This window comes from Notechis scutatus, chromosome 5 (genome assembly GCF_049901735.1).
Source record: "Notechis scutatus isolate UNSWTSFEM ecotype Mainland chromosome 5, rNotScu1.2, whole genome shotgun sequence".
In the NCBI taxonomy this organism is placed as follows: domain Eukaryota; kingdom Metazoa; phylum Chordata; class Lepidosauria; order Squamata; family Elapidae; genus Notechis; species Notechis scutatus.
Genome location: NC_142013.1, coordinates 113,353,800 through 113,375,861, shown reverse-complemented (window position 1 = coordinate 113,375,861; position 22,062 = coordinate 113,353,800). Strand labels below are relative to the sequence as shown.

At 43.1% G+C, this 22,062-nt stretch overlaps 1 protein-coding gene across 3 annotated transcripts in view; it reads right to left on the bottom strand.

Annotated features, from left to right (window-relative positions):
- Nucleotides 1-15,457: 15,457 nt before the first annotated feature.
- Nucleotides 15,458-22,062, bottom strand: part of AKAP11 (A-kinase anchoring protein 11) — a 47,590-nt gene continuing 40,985 nt past the window's right edge. For all 3 annotated transcript variants that reach the window (XM_087967573.1, XM_087967575.1, XM_087967574.1), the window contains one exon: nt 15,458-18,163. In XM_087967573.1, the coding sequence (XP_087823699.1) occupies nt 18,014-18,163 (150 nt within the window). In that variant the 3' untranslated portion in view covers nt 15,458-18,013. The remainder of the gene's footprint in view (nt 18,164-22,062) is intronic.

Below are 22,062 nucleotides of genomic sequence, written 5' to 3'. Positions count from 1 at the left end.
AGGGAGGGGCTCAGCCCCCCCTGACCCCCACGCTCCATTTTTTTTGCCTTCCTGAGGCCCTGGGAGCAAAAGGGTCCCCTGCCGGAGGCTTGCCTGAGCCCCAGAAGGCCCCCCAAAACAGGTGGAGGGGTGCTGCAAAAAAGCAAAAAAAAGCAAAAACCAAAAAGCCACACCCACCCAGTCACGTGGCCACACCCACCTAGCCATAGCCATCAAGCCACACCCCACAGAACCGGTAGTAAAAAAAAATTGAATCCCACCACTGATGCCGACCGTGGCCACACGTCCATCCGCCCTTCCCCGAGGTCAAACACAACCTCGATGAGGCCCTCAATGAAATAGAGTTTGACACCCCTGCTCTAGATTAACCCCGAGGGATGTATGGATATGCTTGGAGTTCCGTTTGGTCACAGAGACTAGTCAAGGGACCGATGAAAAACACGGATCCCGGAAATGGTGCCTTTGTGGATCACTTTTGCATATGTCAGTGATGGCTAACCTATGACACACGCGTCACTCGTGACACGCCGAGGCACTTTGACTGACACGCCTGTTGGTGTGGGGAAAACCTGCACATTCAGAGGCTGCCTGTGCTCTGCTCCAATCCCTGCTCCCTGCTTGTGGCGTGGAGCCGTGGTGTCACCGCTGCCACAAGATCTTTGCAGCAGAGAACCAGTTTTAACCGCCATAAACTGAGGTTTGTCAGTTTCATTACCTCAGGAACGCTACAGGAGGAAAGGAGATCCATGAGGTTCACAGCCCTGTAAGGTGGCCTTCCGATCCCCACATCCTGCACCTGCAGCCCTGAGACCAGGGAGACGAGTTTCACAGCCCTGTGTGATCACCCCAGCCCAGTCCGTCATAAACCAAATTATTGATATCTCTTGAAGTGACACACGACCCGAGGAAGGCTACACTTTTTCCCGATTTTCGATACGCCAAGCTGAAAAGGTTAGCCATCACTGGCATATGTTCTCAATCAAGTGAATTACGGTGGCGTAGAATATACTTGTAAGTCTTGGAAACCAGATAAAATAATGGGTATTTTTTCCCCCAATAGAATGTTTCTCCTAGGGGATCAAAGGTTCTGTTTTTTTTTTTTTATTAAAAAAACTATCTGTCCAATTTTAAGCAATTTTGCAAAAAAAAAAAAGGAAGAAAAAAACACCCACTAAACTAAATAAACAGGATTTAATACGGCACTGTCTGGCTTGGATGAGCAAAACCCCAAGGTGTGGTAGACACTGGAAATTTCTCATGACTCAGTGGGAATTAAAAAATTGCAAATGAAAGGATTGTCTCGTCCAATATCCGCTAGGCCTGAAAATACAAAGTTGAGTAATTTGGATTAACATAACATAACAAATATTAACAAGCATAAAGTTCCATCTTGGCAAGAAAGGGAGGGAGGGAGGAATTTGATGGGAAAGGGAGAGAGGGAGGGAAGAAGGAAGGAAGGAAGGAAGGAAGGAAGGAAGGAAGGAAGGAAGGAAGGAGAAGAAGGAAGGAAGGAAGGAAGGAAGGAAGGAAGGAAGGAGAGGGAGATATAGATGAATGGGGGAGGGAGATGAAGGAAGGAACGGGGAATGAGAGAGTGAAGAAGGATGGATGAAGGAAGAGAGGGAGGGAGGGAGGTGAAGGAAGGAAGGGATGGCAAGAGGAGATGTATGATATGTATGTCTATGTATGTACTGTATGTATATATGTATGTATGTATGTATGTATGTATGTATGTATGTATGGAAGGAAGGAAGGAAGGAAGGAAGGAAGGAAGGAAGGAAGGAAGGAAGGAAAGAGGGAGAGAGCGCGGAAGGAAAGAAGGAAGGGAGGAAGGAAAGAAGGAAAGGCAGGAGAGAGAGAGGAAAGAAAGGAGGGAGGGAGAAGAAGGAAGGAAAGAAGGGATGGCAAGAGAAGATGTATGCCTATGTATCTCTATTTATGTACTGTATGTATGTACGGAAGGAAGGGAGGAAAGAGGGAGGGAGGAAAGAAGGAAGGAGGGAGGAGGAAAGAAGGAAGGAGGAAAGGAAGGAGGAAGGGAGGGAGAAAAAGAAGGAAGGAAGGGAAGGAGGGAGGGAGAAAGGAAGGAAGGAAAGAAGAAGGGCGGGAGGGAGGGAGGAAGGAAAGGCCAACTGTCTTGCAGTGCAGAACTCTACTAGACATCTTAAACAACAAACTGGTCAGATCCCAGAACCTGCAATTGTCCTGTAGCAACAGAGGACAAGGTAGAATGGATTCCCAGACCATTTCTCAAACTTGGAGACCACCAAGCCAAGACATGAGGGCACTTTACTTTCATAAATTCCTACTGCAGATCCTGGGGGGGAAAAGACCATCACAGAGCAGAAGATCCTACCTGCCAGCTATAACTTCAAGTCAATATGGATGTTTATTGAATCCTCTCTTTTGGAGCGGGGGGCCCTACCCACCCTGACGGACTCTAAGCATTGGACATTTCTCAATGGTGGGGTGATGGACATCAGTCAGGTGTAGGCTAACATCCATGGATTATTATTGTAATCAACGGGTCTAGGGATGTCCATAGGGACGTGGGTGGCCCAGTAGCTAAGACGCTGAGCTTGTTGATCCGAAAGGTCGTCAGTTCAGCGGTTCGGATCCCTAGCGCCACGTAACGGAGTCAGCTGCTGTTATCTGTCCCGGCTTCTGCCAACCTAGCAGTTTGAAAGCATGTAAAAAAAAAATGCAAGTGGAAAAGTAGGGACCCATTTGGTGGTCCTTTGAAGGCCTTTAGTCCTGCTGGCCACATGACCTTGGAGACGTCTTCGGACAGCGCTGGCTCTTCGGCTTTGTGATGGAGATGAGCACTGCCCCCTAGAGCCAGAAACGACTAGCACGTATGTGCAAGGGGAACCTTTACCTTTATCTAGGGATGTCCAGGGGGCGTGATCAAAAAAAAAAGGCAAGGTCGTCATGGCCACAATGATGCAATGAAAGCTCCACCTGGGTCAGGTGCAAGTCGTCAGGAACAGGAGTTGAGTTCAAAGCACTAAAGAGTTTATTCTTGCCACCTATACACAAGGATCTGAGCAACGAATGGTGTCCAAGCTATACTCGAGCTAGATAAGACACAGTGCACAATGATTCCAAACTGAGGACGTGTTTAACGCTGCCCTCTGTCTCAATCCGCTCATGTCCTAGAACCTGGGTTTTATGTGCATCGTTTCATCTCAGAATCTTTGCATACACACTTGGTCCTTCTAGCCCTTGTATCATTCCAAAGACCTACAACAGAGTCCAAAGTTTAGCTGGACCAGTTTTTCCTCAAATAACACTGAATTGTAGCGACTTGAGAGAAAGGAAATTCTTTTCTACAGATTTTTACGACTCCAATTTCTAGCCAGCCGAAAAGATTGTTCAAGTGCTTAATCGCGCTATTGTTAATCACCTTGCAAGATCAGGATTTCCATGCACAATTAATTACTCAATTAGTTTTATACATCTTAATCAGATCACATCCCTTTTAATCCACTTGGGTTCCTTCTGGATGTAATTAATGGCTATCGTTAAATTAAACCACCTTTTCCCTTCAAGTTTCTCTTTTACTTAAGTACAAAGTTTGAACCTGAAAAACAGGAGACAATAACGTTAATAAAGCTTTAAGCCCTAGAACTCTACGTTTTATTTATAACAATTATATATTAGTTCTTGCATAGAGAACCAATCTGGTATAGTGGTTAAAGCACCAAGTTAGATACCACCAGTAACTCCCAAACTAGCTGGCTGACCTTGTGCCAATCATTCTCTCTCAGCCAGGGGTGGGATTTAAAAAACCCAGCAACCAGTTTGCTGCCCAATTGCTGGGTGGGCATGGCCATGGGGGCGGCGGGACTTACAGGAACTTCCTGTTTCCGGCTTCCGGTGGGCCTCCAGAGCCCAGGGGAGGCCATTTTTGCCCTCCTAAGGGTCCACAGGCCTCCCCTGGGCCTCTGGGAGGATGAAAACAGCCTCTCCTGGTCTCTGGAGGCCCACCGGAAGCCAGAAATAGGCCCGTTTTGCGACGTCTAGTTTTTCAGGAAGGCCATTTTTCACCCTCCCAACGGTCCAGAGGCTTCCCCCGGGCCTCTGGGAGAGCGAAAATGCCCTCCCATGGGCTCTGGAGGCCCTCCGGAAGCCAGAAAGAGACCCATTTCCGGATTTCCAGAAGGCCCATTTTTTTCCCCTCCCAGAGCTTCCGCGCAAACTCTGCACTTACCTCCATCAAAAATGGAATGCGTGGAGACTCCTGGGAGGGTGGGGAGGGGTAGGAGTGGGGAGGCTAGCTGGTCGGTTGAAATACCGGTTCAGCGAACCAGCTGTAACTTTAACAACCGGTTCACCTGAACCGGTCTGAACCGGTCGAATCTCACCCCTTCTCTCAGTCCTTGGCAGGTGGCAATGAGAAACCACTTCCAAAATGTTCCCTCTTGGGAGGGTTTCAGTTGAAAAAAGGCAGCCTCAAGGTCCCCACCTAACCATGGAAGAGTAAAGAGGTTTTCAAACCACCTGTATTTTTCCTGGATTCATCTCATATCAGAGCACAGCAAATACATCTAACCAACCATGTCAGTTGCATAAAGTTAAACAGTACAGTATTGTATGAAAAATCAACACTGTTCTTTGGAAGGACAGAGGTTGAAGCTGAAGCTCAAATCCTTTGGCCGCCTGATGAGAAGAGAGGACTCATCCATCCATCCAAATAAAACTGGAAGGGACCTTGGAGGTCTTCTAGTCCAACCCCCCGCAGAAGAAGGAGACCTTATACTATTCATGATAAATAGTTGCCCCGTCTCTTCTTAAAAACCTCCAGTGATGAAGCACCCACAACTTCTGGTGTCAAGCTGTTCCACTGGCTAATTGTTCTCATTGTTAGGAAATTTCTTCTTAATTCCAGATCGCTTCTCTCCTTGGTTATTTTCCATCCATTGTTTCTTGTCTTGCCTTCTGGTGCTTTGGAGAATATTTTGACCCCCTCTTTTTTGTGGCAGCCCCTCAAATATTGGAAGATGTCACCCCTAGTCCTCCTTTTTTCTAGACTGGCCAAATCCAAATCCTGCAACCGTACTTCATCTCTTTTAGTCTCCAGGCCTTCGATCATCTTAGTTGCTCTTCTCTGCACTTTTTCCAAAGTCTCAACATCTTTTTTGTAATGGGGTGACCAAAATTGTATGCGGTATTCAAGGGGTGACCTTACTAAGGCTTTGTAAAGCAGTGCTAATACTTCACGTGATTTTGATTCTATGCCTCTGTTTATACAACCAAGGATTGCATTAGCTTTTTTGGCGGCTGCTTCACATGGCTGGCTCGTGTTTAAAAAGACACATTGGAAAAAGCCCTGTTGTTTGATGTCCAACTCCACCAGACAATGGGTATCATCTCTGGCCCATTGCCTCTCACTCCTGTATACTGGTTACCAGTATTTAGCAATATCATAGTGCCCCACATTAGAAGACAAGAAACTCTCGTTTGGCTATGGTCAAGGATGCTAAACAAGGCCCTCTCTATTCAGCTGGACGATGCACATGTCAGCTTTGGAAGTCATGTTGATATTAGATGCTCCCACACTGCCACATCTGAGCCTGGGAAAGTGGAAGGGGGGAATTTATTGGAGTATATCTAGTGAGACATAACAACATTCTTTTTCTGATTCAAGGTCAGGTTGTGTTGCACCTAAGTGAGAGGAAGTCTTAACTTGGGATGGATGGTGATTGGGCCATGTGATGTGGTGATGGGTGCCGGGGATTGATTTTGTACTTTTTACTTATTGTAAGGAAGCCCAGAACTTTCAGATTTGGGATTCCCCAGTTGTGGCAGTTAGTATCCAAATAAAAAAGGAACCTTTGAGAAGATGTCTGTCTTGGAGTTATTGGGCGAAATGGAAGGTTGCTGGAAGGCTGACAGCACAGCCCATCACAAGGTTCAGATCCCATAAGCCAGCATGGATTATTAGACATTCTCGGGGTTATAAGTTAACTTCTAACCAGTTTAACCCTGAGAAATGTCTGGAGAGAGGAATGGTCCAAGGGGCCTTCTTGTGGCCTGACCATTAGTGATAAGATCATCTGAAGTGTTATAGGGTTTTCTGCTTGAATGACAGGATTCCAGTCAGGATTCTAATTAAATCATGAGCCTCATATTCTCCAACTAAATACTTTCATAGCTAAGAGTCATCAATCACGTTCTCCAATTAGAGATTTGTGTGGCAGAAACCCCAGTTGTCTAGTTATAATCTTTGCAAGACAAGAATGGAATGCACTTTCGGTTCCAAACTGCTGCAATGCTCTTTTAAATTTCCTCCCTCCCCTCCCCCCACTGCCCAACTTCTGTTCATGGCAATCCTAAAACAGGCATAGAACTGTTTTATGAGTTGACATTGAGCAGGAGTTGGACTAGAAGACCTCCAAGGTCCCTTTCAATTTCAGCTATTCCATTATTTTGGAACCCACTTTATTTAGGGATGATTTACAAAAAGGATGTCCTTTCCCAGACCAAGAGTAATATTTCTCCTCTGGTCTTCAATTTGTTTGCCATCTAAAATCCTGCCATTGTCAGTAAATTGTCAGTAACATAATTTTTTTTCCACTTTAGGAAACTCCCTATTCGTCCCATCTGCCGAAAAGTCCCAAATTGTTCCATCCACGGACAAGTCATTATTATTTTTTTAATATTTACACCGTTGCCTTCACAACATCCTTGAACATCTTCCGTCTGTCCTGCTCTTCCTGTTTTCTAGCATCTACTTTGAAGACGTGGTCAACCAAGAGCCACCAAGCCCAACTGCACGGTTTGGGTTTTGTAGTGGTTATTTCTTTTTAAAAAATAACAGATGGAAATGGGAAATAGGGCTGGTATCTCTGAAGCAAATCTTTTCTGTTCCTACCCTTAAAATGTTCCCAACGCTCACTATCAAAAGCCTAATATAGTTGACCATTCAGCCACCAAATGTTGGAGATAATTTCTGCTTCAGTTCCCATCCTTCAAAACTTTTCTTAATGGTCAGAAAATAAGTTATGGACCTCTGACCTTATCAGATTGCCATTCTGGCTTCTAAATACAAATGATGGAGGAGGAGGTGGAAGAGGAGGTGGAGGAGGAGGAGGAGGAGGAGGAGGAGGAGGAGGAGGAGGAGGAGGAGGAGGAGGAGGAGGAGGAGGAGGAGGAGAAGGAGGGATGGAGGAAAGAGAAGGGATGAGAAAAGGAGAAAGGATGGAGGAAGAAGGAGAAGGCAAAAGAGGAGGAAGAGGAGGAGGAGGGGTGGAGGAAGGAGAAGGTGGTGGAGGAGGAGGAGCAGAAAGAGAAGAAGGGATGGAGGAAGTAGAAGGGATGGGAGAAGGAGAAGGGATTGAGGAAGGAGAAGGTGAAAGAGGAGGAGGAGGGGTGGAGGAAAGAGAAGGAGAAGGGATGGAGGAAGGAGGAGGTGAAAGAGGGGGAGAAGGAGAAGGGATTGAGGAAGGAGAAGGAGAAAAAGGAGGAGGAGGTGAAAGAGGAGGGGTGGAGGAAGGAGAAGGTGAAGGAGGAGCAGGAGCAAGAAGAGAAGAAGGGATGGGGAAGTAGAAGGGATGGGAGAAGGAGAAGGGATTGAGGAAGGACAAGGAGAAGGTGAAAGAGGAGGAGGAAGGGTGGAGGAAAGAGAAGGAGAAAGGAGAAGGGATGGAGCAAGGAGGAGGTGAAAGAGGAAAAGGAGGGATGGAGGAAGGAGAAGGAGAAAAAGGAGAAGAAGGGATTGAGGAAGGAGAAGGAGAAAAAGGAGCAGGAGGTGAAAGGAGGAGGGGTGGAGGAAGGAGAAGGTGAAGGAGGAGCAGGAGCAGGAGCAAGAAGAGAAGAAGGGATGGAGGAAGTAGAAGGGATGGGAGAAGGAGAAGGTATTGAGGAAGGACAAGGAGAAGGTGAAAGAGGAGGAGGGTGGGAGGAAAGAGAAGGAGAAAGGAGAAGGGATGGAGCAAGGAGGAGGTGAAAGAGGGGGAGAAGGGGAAGGGATTGAGGAAGGAGGAGGAGGAGGTGAAAGAGGAAAAGGAGGGATGGAGGAAGGAGAAGGGGAAAAAGGAGAAGAAGGGATGGAGGAAGGAGAAGGAGAAAAAAGAGGAGGAGGTGAAAGAGGGGGAGAAGGGGAAGGGATTGAGGAAGGAGAAGGAGGAGGTGAAAGAGGAAAAGGAGGGATGGAGGAAGGAGAAGGGGAAAAAGGAGAAGAAGGGATGGAGGAGAAGGAGAAAGAGGAGGAGGAGGAGGTGAAAGAGGAGGAGGAGCACAAACCCACCTTTTGACAAAGATAACTTATCTCTCCTCTACCTTTCTGGTCTGGCTGGTAATAAAGCTTCTTGGTTTCATTTCAAGGGGGGTGAGGTAAACACGACCATTGCTGGAAGCAGGTCACTTTAACTTTGAAGCTGTTGGTTTCACCCACCCTTGTCATTTGCCTGGTCACCACCACCACCTCCTCAAACTCCAGTGGTACAAGAAAAAAAAATGTCTTGTTTTTCACCCAGATGTCCATCCAGTGATTCTAAAAGACACAATCATGACCTAATCTACATCTCAGTCCCTAAACTTGGGTATAAACAAGCATTCTGGCTCACCACAGAAGTGAATCAAGTGGAGCCCAAAACCAATAATTATCAACATGTGCTCATTTCCCCTGGATGCCTTAAGGTAACAGGGTTTGTTTGTGTTGTTTCAAGATCCTTAAAGAAGGGAAGCTTGAAATGAGAGAGGGGGAAAGAGGGAGGGAGGAAAGGAGACAACGACAAAAGAAAAACTAGAAAGAATTTTTTTTTTTTTCATGGAAGTGGACTCAATGTTCTGAAAAAGAATTGCCCACGCAGTACGACAAGGGACAAGAAGTGTCTTGAGAAGGTGCCAGATGAACTGAGTGGCACAGAGGGGACAATGACCATGAGATCTTTCCAAGCAACACAAGAGAGTGTGTTTCTGGTAGTTAAGAGAAGCAGCTGAGAAGAATCACCTCTATAATTTAACTTTTGCAAAGAGTTATGCACAGGGGTGGGATTTTACCGGTTTGGCCCGGTTTTACCGGTTCGGCCCGGTTTGCAAAAGTTAAATGATTCGAAGATCAGCTGGGAGTGAACTGGTTTGCTTTGAAGTTCAAGGTATTTCTTTTTTTCCCCCCATCGATCAGCTGTTTTCCAAAGATCAGCCGTGCCGTGCGATTTAGATTACTAGAAAGCAGGAAATCATCGGATTAGGTAATCATACCTCTTCAGCCCATATTCTTAACACTGGTACACCACAGAGTTGCGTGTTGAGTCCCTTACTCTATACTCTTTATGTGCATGACTGCATCCCCACTCACACTAGTAATACTATTGCTAAATTTGCAGATGATACAACAGTGATTGGACTTAATCTCCGGGGTGGATGAGTCTGCCTACCGAGATGAGGTGGACCAGTTGCTTTCGTGGTGTGGAGACAATAACTTGGTCCTCAACACCAATAAGACCAAGGAGCTGATAGTGGACTATAGAAGGAACAGATCAGACCTCCAGCCCTCGCTTATCAAGGGAGGTAGTGGAGCAAGTGGCCAGTTTTAGGTTTCTGGGTGTTACCCTAAAAGAGGACCTGACTTGGGGTGCCCACATTGCAGCCCTGGTTAAAAGGGCCCGGCAGAGATTATACTACCCGAGGCTTCTCAGGAAACGACAGAATGAAAAACTGCTGGTAACCTTCTACAGCAGCACCATAGAGTTTCTTAATTTACTGCACCTCTGTATGATTTGCCAATTGCACAGGGGCAGACAGGGCAGCACTCCAGAGGGTTGTCATTGCCCAAAAGATCATGGGTTGCCCTCTCCCCTCTTTGGAAGAGCTTTAGAGCTGCCTTAAGAAAGTTCAAAATATTCTCAAAGATCCATCTCATCCTGGGCACCCCCTTTTTTTTTTAACTATTACCATCTGGCAGACGGTACAGGATAATAATAAAAACAAGGACAAATAGGCTGAAAAAGAGTTTCTATCCCAGGGCAGGAAGTCTATTGAATTCTGCTGCATAGTGCAGTGTTGGTGTGGTGTCGGGGGTTTTCGGTTCAATGTGTGAAGGATGCGTGTTTGTGTTTATTTTCATGGTCATGGTCATGATGTGCACTGAAGATGGTGTTTGATTTCGTTGTATGAGGTGCAATGACAATAAAGTAAACTAAACTAAATTTCTTGCTTTCTAGCTAATCTAAATTGTGTGGCACAGCTGATTTCCCTCTCTTGCTGTTGAACTGCTTCGCCCAGACGGGGCTTCCCTGAGGCCCAGGAGGTTTTTTAAAAAAAGAAAAAAAAACCAACCACCACACCCATCACATGACCACCTGGCCACGCCCACCTCACCACACCCACAGAACTGGTCGTTTTAAAAATTTGCATCCCACCCCTGGTTACGCAGCTTGCAAAGGCCTCCGATTGGGCATATCCGTAGAGCATTTTCTTTTCTTTTTATTTTATTAAGTCCTTGAAAACTTAGAAGTGCTTTGTTCCTGAGTAACAGCCTCTCTCTGCCAAAGACTAATTATCCCGTTGGACATTGAATCAATTTTAGTCAAGCTGTGCAATGACAGCTAAGTGGAGCAGGTCGTAGGGCGCCTGTTTTACACTTGCCAAAACCACTCTAAATATCTCTATCCAGTAACAGAATAATAGAATGACGAGAGTTGGAAGGGACCTTGGAGGTCTTCTAGTCCAGCCCCCTTCCTGCTCCAGCAGGAGACCCTAAACCATTTCAGACAGAGGGCTGTCCAAACTCTTCTTCAAAACCTCCAGTGATGGAGCCACCCACAAGTTCTGGAGGCATGTTGTTCCACTGGTTAATTGTTCTCATTGTCTCTCCTTAATTCCAGGGTGCTTCTCCCCTTGACCAGTTCCCACCTCTCATTTGTCTTCCGCTGCTTTAGAGAATAAATGGTTCCCCTCTTCTTTCTATCTGTTCTGAAATATGTATATATGTATATGTCACATAATAAAGCAGAGGTGGTTGGGTACTTTATGATTTCACTTACTTAATTTACACCAGTCTCCGTTCTGGCTCCAAACATCTGGATGATTCTGGCTTCTTAAGACCAAAACAAAAAAACAAAAAAACCCCAGCTGGGTTGGTGTCTTTTGGTGTTCTATGGGCAAATCCTGCAGCTGCTTTGGTGAACCACACAGCCACCCGTGTGCCTTCCTCGCTCATTTCAAGAACGAGGTAGTAACCTAAAAAATATTGAAAAATATTGGCCGGCCAAGTCATTCCTGTAGGAATTTAAATCCACAAGGGATGGACCATTGTGGTTTGGAAGGGCAGATGGAGGGGGGGGGGAAAAGAGAGAAAAGGAAGAAGAAAAGAAAGGAAAAAATCTCCACGGAAAATTAACCATTAAAGAGATGCTAATTGAAACTGATTCAGCATTTAGGCCCGAGTGAAGGAGACCATTTAATCGCAACTTAATTCAGCAAAATTTTATTCTAAGCTCAATTCAAGCAATCTTTTGCACGCATGCAACCATCAGCTTTAATTTCTCAAGGGCATTAGATCAGTTCCAGATCTTTTACAAATATAAATGCAGCAATCTTTCAAATGTTTATTAAAGCCAGCTTTCTTTTTTTAGGACCATCCCATGAACCTGAAAAAAAAAAGTGCCACTAACTCATTGAAGTTCCTTCCACCATTGAACACAACTACACCTTTTTTTTTTTGCAAGGCTCAAACAGGAACTTGAAGACATGTGGGCTGCTTAACAGCAAAACGGCAGCGAAGGCAAGCTCCTTTTTCTGTAGAAGCTTATACATTTTGGACCTCCTTTGCAAAGATCAGGAAAGCTACTGCAATAGAATCGTCACTATTCAACCAGGAGACATAAGTGTTTCACATGTTTTTTTTATGTTTTTGTCGAGTTTTGTTTTAATTCTTTTTTCTTTTGGGTTTTGTCTTTTAATCTTTTGAATAAAGTAAAAATGGGGAGGAAGTTGGCAGGGAGTACCAGAAATCAATCAATCAAATATTTTTCTTCCTTCCTTCCTTCCTTCCTTCCTTCCTTCCTTCCTTCCTTCCTTCCTTCCTTCCTTCCCTCTCTTGCCCTTTCTCCCTCCTCCCTCCTTCTTCCCAGTTCCCAGTTCCCCTTCCTTTCTTCCCAGTTCTCCTTCCTTCCTTCTTTCCTTCCTTTTCCTTCCCTCCCTCCCTCCCCCTCCCTTCCTTTCTTTCCTTCTCCTTTCTTCCTTTCCCTCCCTCCTTCCCTGCCCCTCCCCTCAAGTTCCCTTTCCAGCAAGCAGGTAAGTGACTACCGCTGGTAGAGGAGGAAAAAAGGGATTGTGAGAATGGCTGGGAAACTGTCACAGAACATTGAAAATGAAGTTTTCTATGCAACAGTAGCAGCAACAATAGCATTGAAGCAGCCACATTTTCCCCAAATTTCATTCTCTTGGGTTCACAAATCCTGGGATTTTGGACACATTCTGTAAGTTAGGCCATTTGAGAGAACTTGGTTCAAAAACTGTTGCCCCGTGACGCACCATTTTGTCCAGCTAAAGGTCACCCCAATGCAAATTTTAGTAGCACAGATAACAAGAACTAACTAAACTGCAGCAAGAACATTGAACTTGGTCCCAACAAGATGTTCCAGCCCACTCATAGTTCTCACCATTTCATTCAACCTCTGACCTATTTTTGTTCTCATCTTGGCATTGAAACGATGATCGACCGCAGGAAACATAAAGATATTTGCATTTATTTAAACTAGATAGATCTAATCTAGCGGGAACAGCCCACACAAATGGCCCAACCAAGTTTTCAGTGAGACGAAGAGCATCTGGCTGCACATCCTGTTGTGATGTTCCTCCAAGGCAGGAGGAAAGCAATGGAGCATGCTTTCAGCTCCAACAGCAGCTCCCCATGGAAGGTAGACCCAAGGAGGGAAAATCACATGAAATTGGAAGTAGTTGGGATACACCATGGGAACCGGGAACCCGAACTCCTGTCCTTTGTCATCGATTGCTTTACAACTGTGTTGCTAACAGTTTTGATCTTCAATTCCAAGCAACAGTGAGAGGAAGGACACAACAGATCACTCATATTGTATATTACATATGACACGGATGCAATGGACCACACGTTTTTCCTTCTTATGGTTATTTTATGTTTTTCACTTGAGATGTCTCCCCCAGGAGTTCCACTGATAAATCCTCGAGCAAGGATGAGGAAGGCCTTAATGGTTATTTCAGAAAACCCTTGGCTGTTTTCCCATCCCTATATTTTTTTGAGAATGTCCTGTTACAAAGCTAATTACCAGCCTAAGGGACAGGTACAATTACAATCACATTATTTTTCAAATTAACTTTTTGGAGATGACTACCTCCTAAACTGTCTGTCTGTCTGTCTGTCTGTCTCTCTCTCTCTCTCTATCTATCTATCTATCTATCTATCTATCTATCCATCCATCCATCTATATCATCTATCATTTATCTATCATCTACCTATCGTCTATCTACCTACCTACCTACCCTATAATCTATCTCATCTATCTATATCTATCTACCTATCCTCTACCTACCTACCTACCTATCCTATCCTATTTATACCACTGCATTTGTGAGATTCTTTCAACAACTTACAATAACTAAGAGCAAAACAATCTTTAACATAAGATATCCAAGGTAGGATTAAAACCACTAAATTTGGAACAAGAAGTATCAAGAAACATCTAATTTCTGGATAGGTTAAGGACAAATGCTGTTGCTATGGTGAAAACTTAAACTATTAACAGACAAAAAAAAACAAACAATAAAGAGATCTCAAAAATCATTTGCAAATCATGTTCTCTAAAGGAAGAATGTCCCAGGTCTCTAGAGAAGATCCTTTTTTTCTGATCAAGTATTAATTTAAATCTTAGGATTCCAGGCAGCTTTTTAAAACAAGTTATTTGAAAAGACTGAATTAGGATTCTGACTAATGATTTATTCATATAAGGGGAAAAGAAAATATTAATGAGCCAGTAAGCTAAGATAGTCTGCTTTCCTACGTGTTTCTAAGGTTTTATATCCCAAATGAATATTGTTGAGTTCCTTCCCACCCTTTTTGTAAAAATCTGGCTGGCCCTACTTCTGAAAGTCTTCAGCCAATGAAGATGTATTTGCTCAAAACAAGATCAATAATCAAGTGTCTATTTCTGGAATCAGATTAAGCACACTTGTCTTAATAAACATGAAGCACAGTAGCTACATGGCTGGATCTCAGCCCAGTCCTGAAAAATTCAGCCTCCTATTTCTAAGAGTCAGCCATAACCTCTAGAGAAAGTTAGAAATCTTCTAATACTCTTTCATCCAAGTTATCTGACAGGATAGTAAGGGGGAAAAAACCCTCCTTTTTTCAGAGTCCATAATGTTTTTCCAATAGCTCTGACAGAGAGCAGGGATGGTAGAAAACTTTAAATGCCACTGAACAAATGCAATTTGAAATCATATTTGGAAATTATTTTTGCTGGCATTCTTGTAAATGGAGTAGAAAACAGTAATATATACTGCTTTTGTGTCAACTTGAATTGTCAGGTTGAAAATAATGAAGGCATTGGTGATTTGCATTTTTACGTTTTGCAGACCACTGCGTGTGTAAAATCAATGAAAAGGATTTTAAAGTCGGTTTAAATAGTAAGATGAGTGGCATATAAATTTAATTAATGAATGGATAGATGGTTGATAGATGAATGATAGAAGATGGATAGACAATAGGTAGGTAGATAGATAGACAGATATGATAGACAGAGAGGTAGGTAATATTGATAATAAAGATAGATGAGAGAAAGATGAGAGAGAGTAAGGTAGGTAGGTAGGTAGACAGAGGATAGATAGATAGATATGATAGAGAGAGAGGTAGATAATATTGATAATAAAGATAGATGAGAGAAAGATGAGAGAAAGATGAGAGAAAGATGAGAGAGTAAGGTAGGTAGGCAGGTAGATGATATGATAGATAGGTAGATTATATAGAGAGGCAGATAGATGATTGATAATAAAGATAGATGAGAGAAAGATGAGAGAGTAAGGTAGGTAGGTAGGCAGATAGATAGATATGATAGAGAGGTAGATTATATACAGAGATAGATGATAGATAGATAGATAGATAGATAGATAGATAGATAGATAGATAGATAGATAGATAGATAGATAGATAGATAGATAGGACAGACAGACAGACAGACAGACAGACAGACAGACAGACAGACAAAGGTAGGTAGGTATATAGATAGGTAAAAGTGGGTAGACAGACAGACAGGCAGGCAGGCAGACAGCCTAAATATTTGGACAGACAGACAAAATCTTATAGAAATACTTAAATTTAATACTTACCTTTCATTGAATCTGCAGCTACATTGAATCTGCATCTTTCTCAAATTATTTTGCAATATTTTAGGAAACGGCAGGAATGCCCCTCTAAGAAGTCTCGCTTGAGTCTTGCCTTCTTTGAAGAGACAAATTTTAAACCACACCGATGTTTGCTTATATACAATTTATTTTAAGTTTACTGTTAAAACAACAACTTTAGTGCAACTTGAAATTCACATCTCGTTATTTAATTGCGTCCATTTTCTAACCACCAACTGTCTTTTATTACAGTGGAAAATCTTCGCGTTGACTTTCATTCATTGTACTCACACACGCACACACACAAACACACCTAAGAGCAATTCAGAATATGATACAATTCCTAAAACAAGACAGCTTTGTGTACAGAGGAAATCTGAAATGGGTAGAGCAAACAACGCAAACAACAGCATTCAGAGATGTATTTTGATATTCCAGGAAGGACAGGTAAATTCCACTTTCCGTAGTAGTCAAGTAAGAAAAGGCAGAACCAAGCCATTCCAGGCCTGTTGAGCACAACACACACAACGGTTTCACAACTTCAACCATTAACTTTTGAGCCTGCTATTAAGGCTGGATTAGAGTGCATCATTCAACCTCTTTCTGCCTCTGGAATCCGTATGGATCCCTCCTTTGCAACACCAATCTCTCTGAAGAATCCTGGAAGATCTCATTAATCTTCAGAGATACCTTCTACCTGTTACTCCCTCCTTCTCCATTGACTGGAGAGGTATATTTATTTAACTCATGGGATTCTGCTTCTTTGCAGCATCCTCATTTGGGTCTATGACAATTTGCCATGGCCAACTTGCCATGGCCAACTTACCATGGCCAACTCACTGTGGCCAACTTGTCATGGCCAACTCACCGCAGCCAACTCGCCATGGCCAACTCACCACGGCCAACTTGCCATGGCCAACTCACCATGGCCAATTTGCCGTGGGACAAGAGTTACATTAAAATTGAAGAAATAGTGGAATATAATCATGAAATAAATAAAATGTGAATGACAAAAATTAAAATTGTTTTAAATAATTACATTGAATTGTTGAGTTGTCCTGCGGCACATTGGCCATGGTGAGTTGACCATAGCGAGTTGGCTGCATGAGTTGTTCCATTCTGTCCTTATTTTCACCCTTATTAGAAGCCAATGGAGAAATTGCCTGTTTTCTAGAGAGCATCAATAACCAACCCAACAGCAGTGTTCTCCAGCTCGAAATGTTGGTTTGATGCAGTGATTTGGTCTCCAGAAGTCATACCTTCCTCTTTTCTACTCCATAAAGCACAAACTAGTTCAACTAGATCAGGGGTCTTCAAACTTGTCAGCTTGAAGACTTGTGGACTTCAAATCCCAGAATTCCTCCTCCAGTCATGTTAGTTCAGGAATTCTGGGAGTTGAAGTCCACAAGTCTTAAACTTGCCAAGCTTGAAGACTCTTGAACTAGATCCACATCACAAAATGGGAGGAATCTCCTGGATCTGTGATCATTTCTCCAAAGCAATTATGTAATGCTGATATGTCTTATGCTACTGTTTATCAACCTTGGCCACCTGAAGATATGTGGACTTCAACTCCCAGAATTCCTCAGCCAGCTATGCTGGAAGTCCACACATCTTCAGGTGGCCAAGGTTGATAATCACTATTTTATGCCAATGATTCTTATCTACTGCGTCCTCATTTTAACAGAATGCAGTCGAATAAAGAAAAGAAAAAGACCTATAACCCTACTACATTGGTTTGGGGACAATGTTTTGACCACACAACATTAAATATGTTTCCTGACATCACTGTATAAGCCAGAAGCACAACCGGAGGAACCAACCTTTTGGCTACTGGCCTACTCTATTTTTCTCCTCTGTAATTATTTGTTTTATGAAGGGAGTATTTTACAGAACGGATGAAAAAGATGTATTCTGGAGGGAGTGTAATATATTTGTATCTAACTTTTGGAAGTATTAAAGTATCATAGTGATGGGAGAACATAAATCTACAATCCACGTTCTCTGATACAACCATAATTCTCCATATTGAGAATTACAATCTGCATTTGGGAATGAAGAATGCTTGGTTTTTGACTGGTGCAAGTAATAAATCCTACACTTTGATCCTGACCCCTTCCTTTACCCTAATTCGGATGTACTTTGGTCCTCTCTTCAGCTTCACCCTCAGCGGAACTTGGTTGAAAGTTGGTAGAAGCCGCAAAGAAACGAGCAAGCAACTCCGTAGGCCCCGAGGCCCTCAGAGAGGAAAATAAAACCCCAGCAGGACCCACAGAACTACTAATTTTTGACCTGCAGCTCGTTCCATGGAAAGAGGCAAGGGAAAAATGGCAAAGACGAAGGACAGAGACAAAAAACTAGACTGAGATGACAGGTCATTCCTTGTCCTAGTTTGGCAGGAATCCTCACTCAAAGATAAAATGCAACAGAGCAGAGTTGCAGACCGATGAAGACTGACCGAGTGGAGAACCTCACTCAGATCCTACACACACAGGATTAAAAGCACACCAAGTTTCACAAAGCCACTTGACAGTACAGTATGCTTAGTATTTACTTCCAGCTTAATGTTCCTCACAACACAAATTATGTTACGTTTGCTAGTTAGCACACATTCTCTCTTTTTTTCATTTTTTTTTCCCCAGGAGGATTCATAAGTTGAATTCAAGGAGAAACTTTCCTGGTCCATTCAGATGTTCTCCTGAAGCCACCCAAAGAGTGTTTTGCTTTCCAGGGTTCTGTCCCCATCGGCAGACTTCTCCATGGCTTCGCAGTATTTCAGAACTGCCTGGAAGAGGTCTCCCACGCGCCAGCCTTTCTCCTGCAAGGTCTTTGAAAGCTAGAAGGGGGAAAAAAGGGAGACAATTAAGAAACCCCATAGCTGATAAATATCAGTGTCCATGTATAGGGCATGTCTCGCCCTACAGGGACAAAAGAGGAGGTTAGAGAACTTCATCACCCCTTTGAAGGACATCTTTTCCTAGTCATATCTACCTAAGCCACAAAAGAGGAGGTTGGAGAACTTCAGCACCCCTTTGAAGGACATCTTTTCCTAGTTGTATCAACCTGACCCACAAAAGAGAAGATTTTAGAACTTCATCACCCCTTTGAAGGACATCTTTTCCGAGTCATATCTAGCTGACCCACAAAAAAGAAGGTTGGAGAACTTCGTCACCCCTTAAAGGACATCTTTTCCTAGTCATATCAACCTGACCCACAAAAAAAGAGGGTGGAGAACTTCATCACCCTTTGAAGGACATCTTTTTCTAGTCTTATCTATCTGAACCACAAAACAAGAGGTTGGAGAACTTCATCACCCCTTTGAAGGACATCTTTTTCTAGTCATATCTACCTGACCACAAAAGAGAAGATTTTAGAACTTCATCACCCTTTGAAGGACATCTTTTCCTAGTCTTATCTACCTGAACCACAAAACAAGAGGGTGGAGAACTTCATCACCCTTTGAAGGACATCTTTTCCTAGTCTTATCTACCTGAACCACAAAACAAGAGGGTGGAGAACTTCATCACCCTTTGAAGGACATCTTTTCCTAGTCTTATCTACCTGAACCACAAAAGAAGAGGGTGGAGAACTTCATCACCCTTTGAAGGACATCTTTTCCTAGTCTTATCTACCTGACCCACAAAAGAGGAGGTTAGAGATTTTGATTCTCCCCCCCACCTTTGAAGGAGCATGTTTTTCCCTGTTATATCTACCTGACTCACCTGAGCGTGGAGACGAGGAATGTTACAGATCCCTTCTCTTAAAGAGGTCTATCTGGTGGGACAAAGAAGAAGGGCCTTCTCTGTTGTGGCTTCCTCATTGTGGAACATCACCCTCGTGGAGATGAGACTGGCCCCCATTTTGAAACTCTTTCCTAAGGCCCTGAAGACATGGCTCTGACAACAGGCCTGAGGACCTCAAAGTGATATGGAGCCCATCAAGTGGCTGGCCTGGTTGTTGTCGTTCAGTCCAGTTGCTTTTTGAAAAGCACCTTTGGGACAACCACGACCTGGATGATTGAGAATCTCCATAGACACAGTTGCTACTGTTGAGTTAGAGTATAGATACTTCTACACTTCTTCTTCTACACATTGACCTACAACCAGCCTATGAACCCCTCAGAATCTAAATCAACCACACAGCCAGCCAGAGACGGCACCGACCCTCAACCAGCCCATGAAACCTCCACCAGAAGTTGTCCTCCCAATGACTCTGACCTGATGTAACCCCCATCACGAGACTCTCACTGATGACTCACACCTGACCCATCACAAGACCCTCACTTGACACCCACACCTGAAGCCCTTATAAACAGAAGAACACCGACATGGACATCTCCTAAACTCTGCTGAAGGTGTTACCCAGCTTGGTAATGAAACCAACCCACAAGCTGTCCAAAATGGTGTAGGGTCACCTGTGTCAACTTGTAAAACATTCTATGCAGAGGGACCTCCAAGGTCCCTTCCAACTCTGTTAATCTGTATCTTAGCTGGGAGAACAAACCTTCATCTTCATAGAGACTTCTACAATGGGTATCCTCAACACCTGGCTTTCACTTCCTTAAACCTGTTTTTCAGAAAGACATTCCCAAGAGTTCCACTGAGTGGGATTTTTGTTATTAGTAGACAACAGCTTAAAAAAAGATGTTCTGCACAAATCAATTCCCTGGTAACAATCCTGAATAAACTGGCATTCGACAATTGCTCAGATGAGTACAAAAATATCTCTGTTTCCATCCTTCCATGACATACAGTGTGGTTTCTTTGGTGAATTTACTCTATTGTCAGTGGAAACCACTGACTCCAGAGTGGCACATTTAAGGAAGCGTAAAGATCCACAAGGCAGAAATCAAAATTTCCAAAGACAAGCCAAAGTTGGGTAGTTTTAAACACTTCGCTGCTGAGAGGCTCTGAGGAAATTTTTCCTTGTCTCACAGCTTGAATAAAAACATGTGTGGGATGCAGAAGGAAACGCAGTTTGTTATCTGGGATGAAAAAAAATGTGAAAGTTTCTTTAGAACAAATATATCATCCTGTGTCCTTTTGTGAATTGTTCTTACAAAAATATTTCACTTTGGATGTCAACTAGCAGGTTTCTGAGAATTTCACTGCATCAACTATTTCTAAGTAGTTAAGTGCTAACTCTGCGCATGGGTGTCTTAAAATTGATTTCTCAAACACAGGGCTAATATATTTCTAAATCAATCCATGATGACTGAAGGCATTTCTAAATAAAATAGCAAAAGTGTAAGTAGAAAAATAAGTACATTTGCCTTTTTTTAAAAAAAAAATCTGAAGTCAAAAAGAGGGCTGTGAAAATATCTACAGACCCCTCACATCCCAGACATAAACTGTTTCAACTCCTTCCATCAAAATGATGCTATAGAGCACTGCACACCTGAACAACTAGACACAAAAACAGTTTTCCCCCGAAAGCCATCACTCTGCTAAACAAATAATTCCCTCAACACTGTTCAACTATTACAAAGTCTGCACTACTAATCTCATCACTCCTTATCACCTATCCCCTCTCACCTGTGACTGTATGACTGTAACTTTGTTGCTTGTATCCTAATGATTTTTATTGACTGTTTCTAGTATGACTTGATTGCTTATTGTACCCTATGACTAAGTGTTGTACCTGATGATTCTTGACTCTTGACAAATGTATCTTTTCTTTTATGTACAATGAGAGCTTATGCACTGAAGACAAATTCCTTGTGTGTCCAATCACACTTGGCCAATAAACTATTCTATTCTATTCTATTCTATTCTATTCTATTCTATTCTATTCTATTCTAATTCTATTCTTCTTCCCTGGGGCTGAGAGAGGGCCTGTCCCAAGATCACCCAGAATTGCTTCACAACTCCACAAATGTTTCAACAGGCTCTCTGACTCACCTACTCATCAGCCAACCGATTTTACTCCGCTGTGACTTTTTAAAACAACCCCCACACTCTATAATGGCTGCGCACGATTCCTGAGGAACCCCTGAAGTTTCTAAATGACAACTGCCTGAAGGGATTAACCAAAATGGCTTCTTAATGAGTTGAGTTTGGATCAGGTCATCTTGGAGGGACAATCACATTGTTTAATTTGCAGACTGCAAGTTCATCCAAATCAAGATGCGGCTGCCCATAATTGCAGGTGAAATATGATCTGTACAAACAATCAAGTACCTGGAAGGGAAGGGTTTGTGCGTGTGCGTGTGCGTGTGTGTGTGTGTGTGTGTGTGTGTGTATGTTTTTTTAAGACCACAAAGCTTAGATCACAATGAGGTCATGATCTGCTTAGGGATGAAGACAGAGAGAGGATGACATTGCAAAGCATTTTCCCATTCAAAGGAAGAAAATGAAAGTGGATTCAAAGTCACATATAAACAGATGGCTGAAAATATTAGATTAGGGTCTTCATCTGATCATCATCAAGCCTTATCAGAATAGCTGCTACTAGTCCAACCCGCTCAAGCAGGGGATCATTGAATGGTTATTCCATTCAGGATAAATAGCTGTCCAGTCTCTTCTTCAAAAGCTCCAGTGATGGAGCACCTGCCTAGGCAAGGTGGTTCGACTAGAAGACCTCCAAGGTCCCTTCCAACTCTTCTATTCTATTCTATTCTATTCTATTCTATTCTATTCTATTCTATTCTATTCTATTCTATTCTATTCTATTCTATTCTATTCTGTTCTGTTCTGTTCTGTTCTGTTCTGTTCTATTCCATTCCATTCCATTCCA